This window comes from Lolium perenne, chromosome 1 (genome assembly GCF_019359855.2).
Source record: "Lolium perenne isolate Kyuss_39 chromosome 1, Kyuss_2.0, whole genome shotgun sequence".
In the NCBI taxonomy this organism is placed as follows: Eukaryota; Viridiplantae; Streptophyta; class Magnoliopsida; order Poales; family Poaceae; genus Lolium; species Lolium perenne.
The window spans coordinates 79165980-79180656 of NC_067244.2; the positions used below are offsets into that span (position 1 = coordinate 79165980).

Sequence of the window (14677 nt, forward strand, 5' to 3'; positions counted from 1 at the left end):
TGGACTATGGGTCCATAGCAGTAGCTAGATGGTTGTCTTCTCCCCATTGTGCTATCATTGTCGGATCTTGTGAGCTGCCTAACATGATCAAGATCATCTATCTGTAATTCTATATGTTGCGTTTGTTGGGATCCGATGAATAGATAATACTTGTTATGTTGATTATCAAAGTTATGCTTATGTGTTGTTTATGATCTTGCATGCTCTCCGTTACTAGTAGATGCTCTGGCCAAGTAGATGCTTGTAACTCCAAGAGGGAGTACTTATGCTCGATAGTGGGTTCATGCCTGCATTGACACCGGGACAAGTGATGAGAAAGTTCTAAGGTTGTGTTGTGCTGTTGCCACTAGGGATAAAACATTAGTGCGATGTTCAAGGCTGTAGTCACTAGTTACATTACGCACCATACTTAATGCAATTGTCTGTTGTGAGCAACTTAATACTGGAGGGGGTTCGGATGATAACCTGAAGGTGGACTTTTTAGGCATAGATGCAGTTGGATGGCGGTCTATGTACTTTGTCGTAATGCCCAATTAAATCTCACTATACTCATCATGATATGTATGTGCATGGTCATGCTCACTTTATTTGTCAATTGCCCAACTATAATTTGTTCACCCAACATGCTGTTCGTCTTATGGGAGAGACACCTCTAGTGAACTGTGGACCCCGGTCCAATTCTCTTTACTGAAATACAATCTACTGCAATACTTATTCTACTGTTTTCTGCAAACAATCATCTTCCACACAATACGGTTAATCCTTTGTTACAGCAAGCCGGTGAGATTGACAACCTCACTGTTTCGTTGGGGCAAAGTACTTTGGTTGTGTTGTGCAGGTTCCACGTTGGCGCCGGAATCCCTGGTGTTGCGCCGCACTACATCCCGCCGCCATCAACCTTCAACGTGCTTCTTGGCTCCTCCTGGTTCGATAAACCTTGGTTTCTTTCTGAGGGAAAACTTGCTGCTGTGCACATCATACCTTCCTCTTGGGGTTGCCCAACGAACGTGTGAAATACACGCCATCAAGCACATTTTCTGGCGCCGTTGCCGGGGAGATCAAGACACGCTGCAAGGGGAGTCTCCACTTCTCAATCTCTTTACTTTGTTTTTGTCTTGCTTAGTTTTATTTACTACTTTGTTTGCTGCACTAAATCAAAATACAAAAAAATTAGTTGCTAGTTTTACTTTACTTGCTATCTTGTTTGCTATATCAAAAACACAAAAAAAAAAAATTTAGTTTACTTGCATTTACTTTATTCATCATGTTTCCTTTTAATTTTACCACAAAAGACATACCGGTAGGACGTGGGTCTATAGTTGGGAGAAATAATATAGAAGAATTTTTCAATCATGTTAGTACTATTGAAAATTTTGAAGATAGACACTTGGTAGACCTTGCGCCTACTTATGAAATAGCTGCTGCGCATTTAGTTCGCCTGTTGGAAACTAAATTTGTTAATCTTAATCCTATAATCCAACACATGTTTTTCACACTTGGCGATATGGAAGAAGGGGAAAAGAAAGATTTTGTATTAGAAACCCTTCTTAGAGAATTTGGTGGTCTAGCAAGAGAAGCTAGAAAGGTGTTTGCTAAATTTAATATGCTTGGTTCTCCTACTAATTTTGTTAGTCTCCTTGAAAAGATGGATATGGATAGAATAAGATACACTAATAATATTGATGATGGAGGGGAGATCAAAGCACCAATACCATGTAAGCTCCTAGCTATGAATGATGCACTAGAAAATAACTATGCTTGGCTTGTTCCTGAAAATTTGTTTGATGAGAGTAGCACGCCTAAGACTAATGAAAAGGGAGATGCTAAAACTTATGTATCTAATATACTATGCTTGGTTGAGAAAAGCCCACACCCCGCTGTAGAAGTACCACCCTTTGATAATACTTGATGCACACTTTCTGCGCCTAGCTGAAAGGCGTTAAAGAAAAGCGCTTATGGGAGACAACCCATGTTTTTACCTACAGTACTTTGTTTTTATTTTGTGTCTTGGAAGTTGTTTACTACTGTAGCAACCTCTCCTTATCTTAGTTTTGTGTTTTGTTGTGCCAAGTTAAGCCGTTGATAGAAAAGTAAGTACTAGATTTGGATTACTGCACAGTTCCAGATTTCTTTGCTGTCACGAATCTGGGTCCACCTCCCTGTAGGTAGCTCAGAAAATTAAGCCAATTTACGTGCATGATCCTCAGATATGTACGCAACTTTCATTCAATTTGAGCATTTTCATTTGAGCAAGTCTGGTGCCATTTTAAAATTCGTCAATACGAACTGTTCTGTTTTGACAGATTCTGCCTTTTATTTCGCATTGCCTCTTTCGCTATGTTGGATGAATTTCTTTGATCCACTAATGTCCAGTAGCATTATGCAATGTCCAGAAGTGTTAAGAATGATTGTGTCACCTCTGAATATGTCAATTTATATTGTGCACTAACCCTCTAATGAGTTGTTTCGAGTTTGGTGTGGAGGAAGTTTTCAAGGATCAAGAGAGGAGTATGATGCAACATGATCAAGGAGAGTGAAAGCTCTAAGCTTGGGGATGCCCCGGTGGTTCACCCCTGCATATATCAAGAAGACTCAAGCGTCTAAGCTTGGGGATGCCCAAGGCATCCCCTTCTTCATCGACAACATTATCAGGTTCCTCCCCTGAAACTATATTTTTATTCCATCACATCTTATGTGCTTTTTCTTGGAGCGTCGGTTTGTTTTTGTTTTTTGTTTTGTTTGAATAAAATGGATCCTAGCATTCACTTTATGGGAGAGAGACACGCTCCGCTGTAGCATATGGACAAGTATGTCCTTGGTTTCTACTCATAGTATTCATGGCGAAGTTTCTCCTTCGTTAAATTGTTATATGGTTGGAATTGGAAAATGATACATGTAGTAATTGCTATTAATGTCTTGGGTAACGTGATACTTGGCAATTGTTGTGCTCATGTTTAAGCTCTTGCATCATATGCTTTGCACCCATTAATGAAGAAATACATAGAGCATGCTAAAATTTGGTTTGCATATTTGGTTTCTCTAAGGTCTAGATAATTTCTAGTATTGAGTTTGAACAACAAGGAAGACGGTGTAGAGTCTTATAATGTTTTCAATATGTCTTTTATGTGAGTTTTGCTGCACCGGTTCATCCTTGTGTTTGTTTCAAATAAGCCTTGCTAGCCTAAACCTTGTATCGAGAGGGAATACTTCTCATGCATCCAAAATACTTGAGCCAACCACTATGCCATTTGTGTCCACCATACCTACCTACTACATGGTATTTCCCGCCATTCCAAAGTAAATTGCTTGAGTGCTACCTTTAAAATTCCATCATTCACCTTTGCAATATATAGCTCATGGGACAAATAGCTTAAAAACTATTGTGGTATTGAATATGTAATTATGCACTTTATCTCTTATTAAGTTGCTTGTTGTGCGATAACCATGTTCACTGGGGACGCCATCGACTATTCATTGTTGAATTTCATGTGAGTTGCTATGCATGTTCGTCTTGTCTGAAGTAAGAGAGATCTACCACCATATGGTTAAGCATGCATATGTTAGAGAAGAACATTGGGCCGCTAACTAAAGCCATGCTCCATGGTGGAAGTTTGATTTTGGACAACAATCCTCAAATCTCAAATGAGAAAATTATTAATTGTTGTTATATGCTTATGCATAAAAGAGGAGTCCATTATCTGTTGTCTATGTTGTCCCGGTATGGATGTCTAAGTTGAAGAATAATCAATAGCGAGAAATCCAATGCGAGCTTTCTCCTTAGACCTTTGTACAGGCGACATAGAGGTACCCCTTTGTGACACTTGGTAAAAACAATGCATTGTGATGATCCGGTAGTCCAAGCTAATTAGGACAAGGTGCGGGCACTATTAGTACACTATGCATGAGGCTTGCAACTTATAAGATATAATTTACATGATGCATATGCTTTATTACTACCGTTGACAAAATTGTTTCATGTTTTCAAAATCAAAGCTCTAGCACAAATATAGCAATCGATGCTTTTCCTCTATGGAGGACCATTCTTTTACTTTCAATGTTGAGTCAGTTCACCTATTTCTCTCCACCTCAAGAAGCAAACACTTGTGTGAACTGTGCATTGATTCCTACATATTTGCTTATTGCACTTATTATATTACTCTATGTTGACAATATCCATGAGATATACATGTTACAAGTTGAAAGCAACCGCTGAAACTTAATCTTCTTTTGTGTTGCTTCAATGCCTTTACTTTGAATTATTGCTTTATGAGTTAACTCTTATGCAAGACTTATTGATGCTTGTCTTGAAGTGCTATTCATGAAAAGTCTTTGCTTTATGATTCACTTGTTTACTCATGTCATATATATTGTTTTTGATCGCTGCATTCACTACATATGCTTTACAAATAGTATGATCAAGGTTATGATGGCATGTCACTCCAGAAATTATATGTGTTATCATTTTACCTGCTCGGGACGAGCAGAACTAAGCTTGGGGATGCTGATACGTCTCCGACGTATCGATAATTTCTTATGTTCCATGCCACATTATTGATGTTATCTACATGTTTTATGCACACCTTATGTCATATTCGTGCATTTTCTGGAACTAACCTATTAACAAGATGCCGAAGTGCCGATTCTTTGTTTCTGCTGTTTTTGGTTTCAGAAATCCTAGTAAGGAAATATTCTCGGAATTGGACGAAATCAAAGCCCAGGGGCCTATTTTTCCACGAAGCTTCCAGAAGTCCGAAGGAGAGACGAAGAGGGGCCACAGGGGAGCCAAACCATAGGGCGGCGCGGCCCCCCCCTTGGCCGCGCGGCCCTGTGGTGTGGGGCCCCCGTGCCGCCTCTTGACCTGCCCTTCCGCCTACAAATAGCCTCCGTGACGAAACCCCCAGTACCGAGAACCACGATACGGAAAACCTTCCAGAGACGCCGCCGCCGCCGATCCCATCTCGGGGGATCCAGGAGATCGCCTCCGGCACCCTGCCGGAGAGGGGAATCATCTCCCGGAGGACTCTACGCCGCCATGGTCGCCTCCGGTGTGATGTGTGAGTAGTCTACCCCTGGACTATGGGTCCATAGCAGTAGCTAGATGGTTGTCTTCTCCCCATTGTGCTATCATTGTCGGATCTTGTGAGCTGCCTAACATGATCAAGATCATCTATCTGTAATTCTATATGTTGCGTTTGTTGGGATCCGATGAATAGAGAATACTTGTTATGTTGATTATCAAATTTATGCTTATGTGTTGTTTATGATCTTGCATGCTCTCCGTTACTAGTAGATGCTCTGGCCAAGTAGATGCTTGTAACTCCAAGAGGGAGTACTTATGCTCGATAGTGGGTTCATGCCTGCATTGACACCTGGGACAGTGATAGAAAGTTCTAAGGTTGTGTTGTGCTGTTGCCACTAGGGATAAAACATTAGTGCTATGTTCAAGGATGTAGTCACTAGTTACATTACGCACCATACTTAATGCAATTGTCTGTTGTTAGCAACTTAATACTGGAGGGGGTTCGGATGATAACCTGAAGGTGGACTTTTTAGGCATAGATGCAGTTGGATGGCGGTCTATGTACTTTGTCGTAATGCCCAATTAAATCTCACTATACTCATCATGATATGTATGTGCATGGTCATGCTCTCTTTATTTGTCAATTGCCCAACTGTAATTTGTTCACCCAACATGCTGTTCGTCTTATGGGAGAGACACCTCTAGTGAACTGTGGACCCCGGTCCAATTCTCTTTACTAAAATACAATCTACTGCAATACTTGTTCTACTATTTTCTGCAAACAATCATCTTCCACACAATACGGTTAATCCTTTGTTACAGCAAGCCGGTGAGATTGACAACCTCACTGTTTCGTTGGGGCAAAGTACTTTGGTTGTGTTGTGCAGGTTCCACGTTGGCGCCGGAATCCCTGGTGTTGCGCCGCACTACATCCCGCCGCCATCAACCTTCAACGTGCTTCTTGGCTCCTCCTGGTTCGATAAACCTTGGTTTCTTTCTGAGGGAAAACTTGCTGCTATGCGCATCATACCTTCCTCTTGGGGTTGCCCAACGAACGTGTGAAATACACGCCATCAGCTATCTAAAGGTGATGCTCCGACCTGCAACTACTCGTCATGGCCATGACTACACAATCGACTACTACCTTGCTGATGGCATATACCCGAAGTGAGCAACATTTGTGAAGACTATCAGGAACCTGGAGAGCTGAGATAAAGTTGAATTTGTAAAGGCACAAAAGGCATCCCACAAGAAGGACATGGAGCGAGCTTTTGAGATTTTGCAGGCTAGATTTGCAATAGTTTGAGGTCCCGGACGGTTTTGAGACAAAGAAACCCACAATGACATCATGACCACTTGTGTGATTCTTCACAACACGATCATCGATGATGAGAGAAATTTGAACTTGGATTTCTTCTTTGAAAATGTTGGTACCGGGCGAAGCCATCAAGGAATCCGAACCGAATCGAAGTATTTCTTGAGACATACCGCACCATTGAGAATGCCGGGTCGCACAAGCAGCTTCAACTCGATCTGATTCAACAGCATTGGATGAGGCACGACGGTCAGTAGTGTGCCAGTTCTATTTAATTCTTTTGATGTCATATTGATTGAGGTGTGATTTGAACTATTATTTGTATTCTAAACATTTTTTTATTTTGTGAATTTAAACTATTGATGTAATTATGATTATTGTTGTATTGTGTGTTGTTTGAAACTATTAAAATTTAGTTTATATTTGCTGTCATAGTTTTACATTTTCTTATACTATGTCATATAAGTGTCCTAAAATATGTAAACCCCCCGATTTGCGGTTTAGTTTGGAGATTTAATGCGGTTTTGTGGACTAGATCCCGCATAGCAAACGGTATAGCCGCATATGCGGGAATATGCGATTATGCCGCTTGCATATGCGGAGTCTAGTCTGTGGATGCTTTTTTACCATCATATCACGTTTTTCCAAATCTATAAACGATCTGCTAGTGATGCTCTTAACCTTCACAATTGTTATCTGCATCTTCAACGGGATGACGCATGTCGGACGTTAAAAGTTGGTCGTAACTGTCCGTTTCCGTCATCTCGCGGATATATTTTGACCGCGCGTCCGTTTGCGTCTAGGTGCTCCCAGTAGGGTGACCTATTTTTTGTTTGCAAAATATTTACAAAGCAACATAGAAACTATACAAACTAGTTGTAGAAACCTAGACTACTTACTGCCCGACGGTTCGGCCTCGTCGTTGCGTTCCTCCCTCGTCTGCTTCTCCGCCGCCTGCCGTGCGGCCGCTAGGGCTCGGTCCGCCGCCGCGTCCTCTAGCAGGCACCACCGCAGCGTCTCGTTCGCGGCATCTTCGGCTTGATCGTCTCGAAGGAGTCGACGAACGCCCTCTGCTCCGCCGCCTTCTCCTTTGGGGTAGGCACATCAAGGTCATCAGAAGACCATGAGGTGTCGGAGTCATCGTCCTCTGCGGCTGCGGCGGCAGCCACCCTGCGGCGTTCCATCTCGGCGTCAAACGCCGCGTGGGCCCCCCGCTCCTCCTCTGCTTTATTCTCCATGTCAGCGAGGAACTTGGCGTCCCTGACCGGGTCCAGCAGGTTGTCGGTGCTGTCGTCGTCGAACTCCACGTTGGAGCTCGAGGCCAGGGGAGGTGGAGTCGGAGGTGGAGCTGGAGGCGCGGCAGCTTGCCCGCGGCCGACGCTGCTCATGGTGGCAAATGTGGAAGTTGAGCGGCAGCAGCGCTACGGTGGAGGTTGTGTGGCGTCTAGGGTTTAGTGTGGGAGAAGATGAGATGCGCGCGTCCCTGTTTATATAAGCCGGGTGCGACTGGCTCGCCATTACTTCGTGCGTAGAGGTAGGCGGCGGCCGCGCGCCACGCGAGGCATCGCCATTACGCGGCCGCAGAGTGCCGAAGCGATGGCTCGGCGCCAGTACTGCCGCGGCTGAGAAGACGCATCGAGCCTGGGTCACTGCCAGGCGGGCCCGACGAAACGTCCGCTAGACGCGAGTGGACACTTTGCGCGTTCGCAGAGATGCATCCGAGGCGCATATTTGGGCCAGATTTGCGTTGTTATGGATGACCCGATCACTATGCGTGTCCCGCTGGAGCGTGTTCCAGACGCATTTTCAGCCCGGCCGGACGGAAACGGTCGCTCTGCGTTGAAAATGCCCTTAGCTCAGTTTTAGTTGTACCATTTTACTATCACTTCTTCAGTTTATAAATAGATGTTTTTTAAATTTATCTAAATTTAAATATATTTATACATTAAATAACTAATTGTTTTTTACATGCATCTAAATTTTCATTACTCTAAGATCTGGTATAATTTTCCTTACAATTACCGGTTTAACTCATGGGCAAACAAAACATACACCCTGTGACATGCCAAACATGGGCTAAACCGAGACACACCCGAAGCGTCGTCGGAAGAGACACCGGCGGCGACGCCGGAAATGGCCACCGCGCCATCAGTCTCCTCCCTCATCTCCGAGCTCCACTCGAGATGCCACTCCCTGTCCGCCATAAAGCAGCTCCATGCCCACATCCTCGTACTTGCCTCCCACCACACCCCATTCCCCTACAACCATTTCCTCTCCAAGCTCCTCTCCGTCTCCTCTTGCACCACCACCACCGCCGCCGCCGCCTCCGATTACGCCCTTCTCCTTCTCACCTCCCACCCCACCCCCACCGCCTTCTCATTCAATGTCGCGCTCCGCTTCTTCGCCTCCTCCCGCCCACGCACCTCCCTCGAGCTCTTCCTCCGCATGCTCCGCTCTGAGCTCCGCCCGGACACCTACACTCTTCCTTTCCTCCTCCTCGCCGCCGCCCGCTGCCCGGCGCCTTCCTTCGCCCTCTCGGCGCATGCGCTTCTTCACAAGCTCGGGCTGCAACACCACGACCACACCGTCCACTCCCTCATCACCATGTACTCCAACCTCGGCGATCCCCGCGCTGCGCGCAGGGTGTTCGACGGAATTCTCCACCGCGACGTCGTCTCCTGGAACGCTACGATAAAAGCGTACGAGCGGGCGGGGATGGCGGCCGACGTGGCGCGGATGTTCCGTGCCATGGTTGCCGAGGGTGCCGTGGCGCCCAACGCGGTGACTGTCGCGGTCGTGCTCGCAGCATGCAGGGATGCAGGAGACTTGGTGCTTGGTAGGTGGTTGGAGGACTGGGTGAAATCTGCAGGGATCGAGGTCGGATCGCTCGTCGGATCAGCTCTCGTTGGGATGTATGAGAAGTGCGGAGAGATGGGGGAGGCACGGAGAGTGTTCGATGGCATTGCTGACAAGGATAACGTCGCATGGAATGCCATGATCACTGGGCAAGTATCGACGCATCCACTTGTTTCGTTATTTGAAAGAAAAAAATCCCTAATGAATGTCCTTTTATCTGGCCTGATCATTTGTGCATGGTATGTCTGATGACGCAGGTACGCGCAGAACGGCATGTCAAACGAAGCCATTTCATTATTTTACAGCATGCGGCAAGCAGGGGCACGCCCAGATAAGATAACATTGGTAGGGGTGCTCTCGGCCTGTGCTGCAGTTGGAGCTCTGGAGCTTGGCACTGAACTGGACAGCTACGCCTCACACAGAGGCCTATACAGCAATGTCTATGTCGGGACTGCATTGGTGGATATGTACTCAAAGTGTGGAAATCTTAACAAAGCCGTAGAAGTCTTTGGGAAACTGCCATGCAAGAATGAAGCTTCATGGAATGCCTTGATCTGCGGTCTTGCGTTCAATGGGCGAGGCCAGGAAGCTATTCGTCAGTTTGAACTGATGAGGAGTGAGGAAGGTCTCCGACCGGACGATATCACCTTCATAGGAGTACTTTCTGCTTGTGTGCATGCTGGGTTACTGCAAGATGGCCGGAGATGGTTCTACTCCTTGACACCTGAGTTCCAAATCATTCCCAAGGTTGAGCACTACTCCTGCATGGTTGACTTATTGGCACGTGCCGGACATTTAGAAGAAGCATGGGACTTCATTCAGAAGATTCCTGGTAAGGCAGATGCAGTTATGTTGGGCGCTTTGCTTGCTGCTTGTCGGAAATCGAAGAACGTTGAGGTCAGTGGCAGGGTCATCGATAGGATCATGCAGTTGGAGCCCTCAAACTCGTGGAACTATGTGGTTTCATCCAAGATATATGCAAGTTCAGATAGATTGGATGACTCTGCACGGATGAGAGGACTGATGAGAGAGAGAGGTGTGAACAAAGTTCCAGGCTGCAGCTGGGTTGAAGTTAGCGGCAGAGTTCTTGAATTCTATGCAGGTGATGAACCACAGCATGGTGCGGACGATATGTATCCACTCCTCGACATGCTGGTTGATGAGATGAGACTGGAGGGATATGTTCCAGATCTTGATCTGGTGTAACACAAAAACCAGGTGCACATCAACTTCATTACTGCAGTCTGTCTGAAATTTGCTTTCTAGATTGTAATTCATGTCTGTGAGGCTGGCAGTCTGTCATACGTAAAGACTAAAGAAAGGAGGCCACTGTTGTTTTTCCTGAGAGATGCAGAAACATTAGCCGGAATGCTGAATATAATTGCTGGATGTCCAAGATGGAACATTGCTTTGCATCCGTTCTCTATGTCTTGATACCAGGGTCGAACCCCAACTATTTTGAATTAGCTTAACAACAGAGATTTTCCAATCATATTGTTCTTTGAGATTTTCCAGTTACTGCAGCATTATAGGTCATGTACACAGATCAGTTGCTTGAGCTCTGACTAGGAAATTACCTGATTCAGTTATAGCTACCCTTGAAACATTCAACAGATAGATTTCAATTCGCCAATGAACTCTATTGGGGTTGTAAGTTTAAGAGCATTCTAGATAGCCGCAAACATAGAAAAACATATTTTCTCTAAATAGGGCCATATATATTAGACCATATTATTTTCTGATAGAACACATTCTGGACTAAAGTGATCATCGTCTTGCTAGTCTTTGCCAGTCACATTTTGGCTTTGTGTGCTTGCTTATTTTCATTTTTTTTTGAGTTTACTCATTTATGCCCACTCTCCTATCACAAGTATGATTTTGTTGGATATCATATGTGTATTCTTGAATCTTTATAATTTCCATGTAACCTGTGCAACATTTGTTGGAATACACATACCACATCTTTTACATTCCAAAATGGACGAATATGTAACATTAAATTCCAATATGCAGGTAAACAAGCAAATATTCCTCCCGGAAAATTATCGGCATTTTGACATTAGACAATTTTTTTTTGTTGAAAATGCTATCTTTTTAACCCATATTAGTTTCTTATGTGATGTGGAATGCATCAGGTGAAACTTCAGCATTAGGCTGTAATCATGCAACCTGGTTACCAGTCCTCAGAGTCAACAAATCAACATGACAAAAAGGTAAGGTACTACTTCTCAGTTCACTCTCCTACCTCAATTTTTTTCTGTATCATTAATATTAACGAATCATAACAGATAATAAGTCCAAAGGAGAAGGTCTGTCTGAAATTCCTCCTTATGTTTTTTTTCTCTAACAAAGAGATTCAAGTTTAAATTTTAGAAGCTGATATAACAAGAACTCCATGAACTACATCACCCATTTTTCAAATGGTGAATTACACTGATATTTTACCTTTTGAATTATTGTATTGTTGAGAGATTAAATAAGCTTGATTATCCTTTTGTAACCACAACTTATTGATATTCTCTGCTTCTATCGGTAATGTGCAATCATGGGCACAATATCCATTTCTTTCCCTACAAGCCGTTTTTGGACGCAAAAATATTTTTTTCATTATTTTCAACTGGAGTTCCCTATACCCTTGTACTATGGATTTAACCCAAGAGTATTTAACTTAACATCATTTGCAGCATAGTTTCTGATAATTTTATTTGTTAACATTTAAGATTTATTAAAACGTTTGCGAGTCCCATAATTTCTTGATATATGATAGGATGAGAGTACTCCCTCCTTCCCAAATTAGGATGCCTATAGTTTTTAGTCAAAGTCAAACTTTTTAAAATTTGAGCAACTATATGTAAATATATCAACATATGCAGTTTTAAATGCACATAATATGAAAATATATTTCATGATGGTTCTAAATATTAATCTGGAATTATAAATGTTGACACTTTTTTCTATATAGTTGGTTAAATTTTGAGAAGTTTGACTTTATCCAAATATTATAGGCATCCTATTTTGGGATGGGAGTAGGTCATATGTCTGAAACGGCAGCATTTATTAAGGGTCACAGAAGTAATGTTCAAAGAGAGATACACTCTGGCGATTTCATTATGCAAATGGAATGCTCGTTATAAGGATATGGTGCTTTCCTGTTATATGCCCCCTGTCCTAAAATATAAGGCTTGCTTGACTTTTTTTTTTAATGCAGAACTTTGACTATGTTTTTTACTATATGTCTGCAAAATTAGTATAAAGACATACTCCATATGAAACCAAAGTATTGCGCAGGAAAAATAAAATGATAGCATTTATGCATATGCCCAATCCATATACTTGGTATATATTGGTGGTCAAAGTCGTGCATAAAAAACGTGCAAAGTCAAACATCCTTTACATTTTGAGACGGGACGCGGGGGGTGGGGGGTGGAGTAAATTTATTTTCTGGGGGACATGTCTCTGATTAGACTACTAAGTCTAATCGGGGGCACTTTTGTGATGACAGATCATACATTGTAAGTATCTTTGTGGTATCTGATGATCGGTGGGGATCGAGCTGAAATATGGAGAACTAACAAATAAAATGGGATAAATTTTCATCAAAATCCTGGGGATCTCCCTGTGACTATACTTACAGGGGTACTTGTTGTGGTATTGACTATCATGCTCCTATGCCTATGACGTTATTAACAGCTACTTCGATTGAAGTCTTTTGTTGTCCTCACATCTTTGCCGTTATACTTTCTGGTGTTAGTTCTTGGTAAACATTTAGAAGCATTATGAAGCCTTTGTTGAGCCTGGTTCACTGAAATGCCTTGAAGGCATGGTTTTTAATAACATCTGTAGCTGCCACAAATGTGGGCCGAGATACAGCTTCGGCCACCTGTCTTGCGGCCATATCGGTCAATGTTTGGGTCTGATCATTCTTATGAAGCTTGCTTGAAGGTGCCCTACGACATACTTCTTGGAATGCTGGGATGGATCATGGCTGTTCATTGAGTATTTCTTCTTGAACGCCCAAGTTGTTAACTGACACTCTTTTGAACAGCGGCTATAAATTTGTTGAATTTTCATTAAGTTTCTACATTATTCTGAAAAATCACAGTGTGTGCTGTGTCCTGTGTGCCCAAACAGGACGGTCTCAATGACTGGGCTTGAATTTTTTTCTGCAATCTCGTGAATGCGGTCCATTCTATCATAGGGCTAAATAGGCCCATAGGCCGGAATGTAGCTAGACTTGAAGTTAGAAGAACAATAGGCTGCAGAAAATCTTCTGTACTGAAAAAAGCGAGGTTGGAGAAAATCGAGAGGTCACTTCGATCAATCGTTGCACTTCATTCATGTAAAATCATTACGGTTATGTGATCGGGTCTTCAGGTGTCTACCAAAAAATCCCCTAGCCTTCGCCGCCGGCCATCATAGGGCTAATTATTGCCACTACTTTGTCTCATCTTCAAGGCAAAGAATGTCTGCATGTGCCGTCACTGACGTGCTATCCCCCAACGCAAATCACGATTTGGACGAGCACTAGCTCATGCTAGGCGCAGCAGCTCCACCCAAATAAGTAAATCTGGACTTTAAATCGAAGTGCACTGGTTTCTCATATGATTCTGTTCTCCCGTTTCTACTTTTCAGTCATCCCGAGTCTGAATGATTGGTACGCTATTGACAGCGACGAGAAATTCTGAGGCTGGCTAGCTGGTGCGTCGAGGAGCCGGCCTTCCCAAGGTCATTCTTCACATTTCTAGTATTCCGTATCTGTATGAAGCCGTTTCTCTTTGGCAATCACTCTCCGAGAAGAATCTGTTGGCATCACTACATATGTAGACGAGAAATGTGCATGCCATCTCGCCATCAGTAGCTAAAAGGTGCTGCGTGATTGCCACACTGCGTATGGCCACTTTCATCTACTCCCTCCCTTCGGATTAAATGGACGCGAGTGAGTATCGTTTTAGGCTAGCATCCTTCAGAAACACAGTACGGATCGCGTCGATTAAAAACGTCCAGAGGTAGTAGAACACACGAGCAGGCCATGGATGGTTCATCTGAAATTGGATGATCTAGATAACAGTGACTGAGAGTCGGGGTATTGGTAATCTCTTGACAATTCATCTGTTTTTCGTACGGCTACATTACTCCACCTTTTGAAGGGGCAATGGAATCATCTGCTCTCGTTCGAGGGAGGGAGGGGTCCCACTATGGAGAGCCGCCACCATAGGGTCCGCTGGCGGTGGTGGGTTGGTGCTGAAAGCCAGGGGAGGACCCGTGGGGGACTGGGGGCACATCTAGTACAAATTTAACGAACTTGAGTATTTTTCTTTTAAAAATCAAACAAATCCTCTCAAAATTTAACGAACTTGAGTATTTTTCTTTTTAAAATCAATCAAATCCTCTCAAAATTTAAAATTCGAACTAGTACAAATGTTCTTATGTCCATTTATTTCATTTGCATCGATACGAATGTACTATCGCCTCCGTTGCAAATTAGT

The 14677-nt window shown here is 43.4% G+C and overlaps 1 protein-coding gene across 3 annotated transcripts; it reads left to right on the forward strand.

Annotated features, from left to right (window-relative positions):
- The first annotated feature begins 8388 nt into the window (after positions 1-8388).
- LOC127294208 (pentatricopeptide repeat-containing protein At2g34400) lies at positions 8389-13971 on the forward strand. 3 transcript variants are annotated; one of them, XR_007846443.2, is made up of 4 exons: positions 8389-9340; positions 9449-10409; positions 11327-11404; positions 13824-13971. XR_007846443.2 is itself a non-coding variant. In XM_051323968.1 (2 exons), exons 1-2 carry the CDS (start codon positions 8469-8471, stop codon positions 10395-10397), a joined length of 1821 nt encoding a protein of 606 aa, XP_051179928.1. In that variant the 5' UTR covers positions 8389-8468; the 3' UTR covers positions 10398-10680. The 3 variants fall into 3 exon arrangements, 1 of the variants encoding a protein (XP_051179928.1); XR_007846434.2 differs by lacking the exon at positions 13824-13971 and adding an exon at positions 11480-12392; XM_051323968.1 differs by lacking the exons at positions 11327-11404; positions 13824-13971 and having other exon boundaries at positions 9449-10680.
- The last annotated feature ends 706 nt before the right edge of the window (positions 13972-14677 follow it).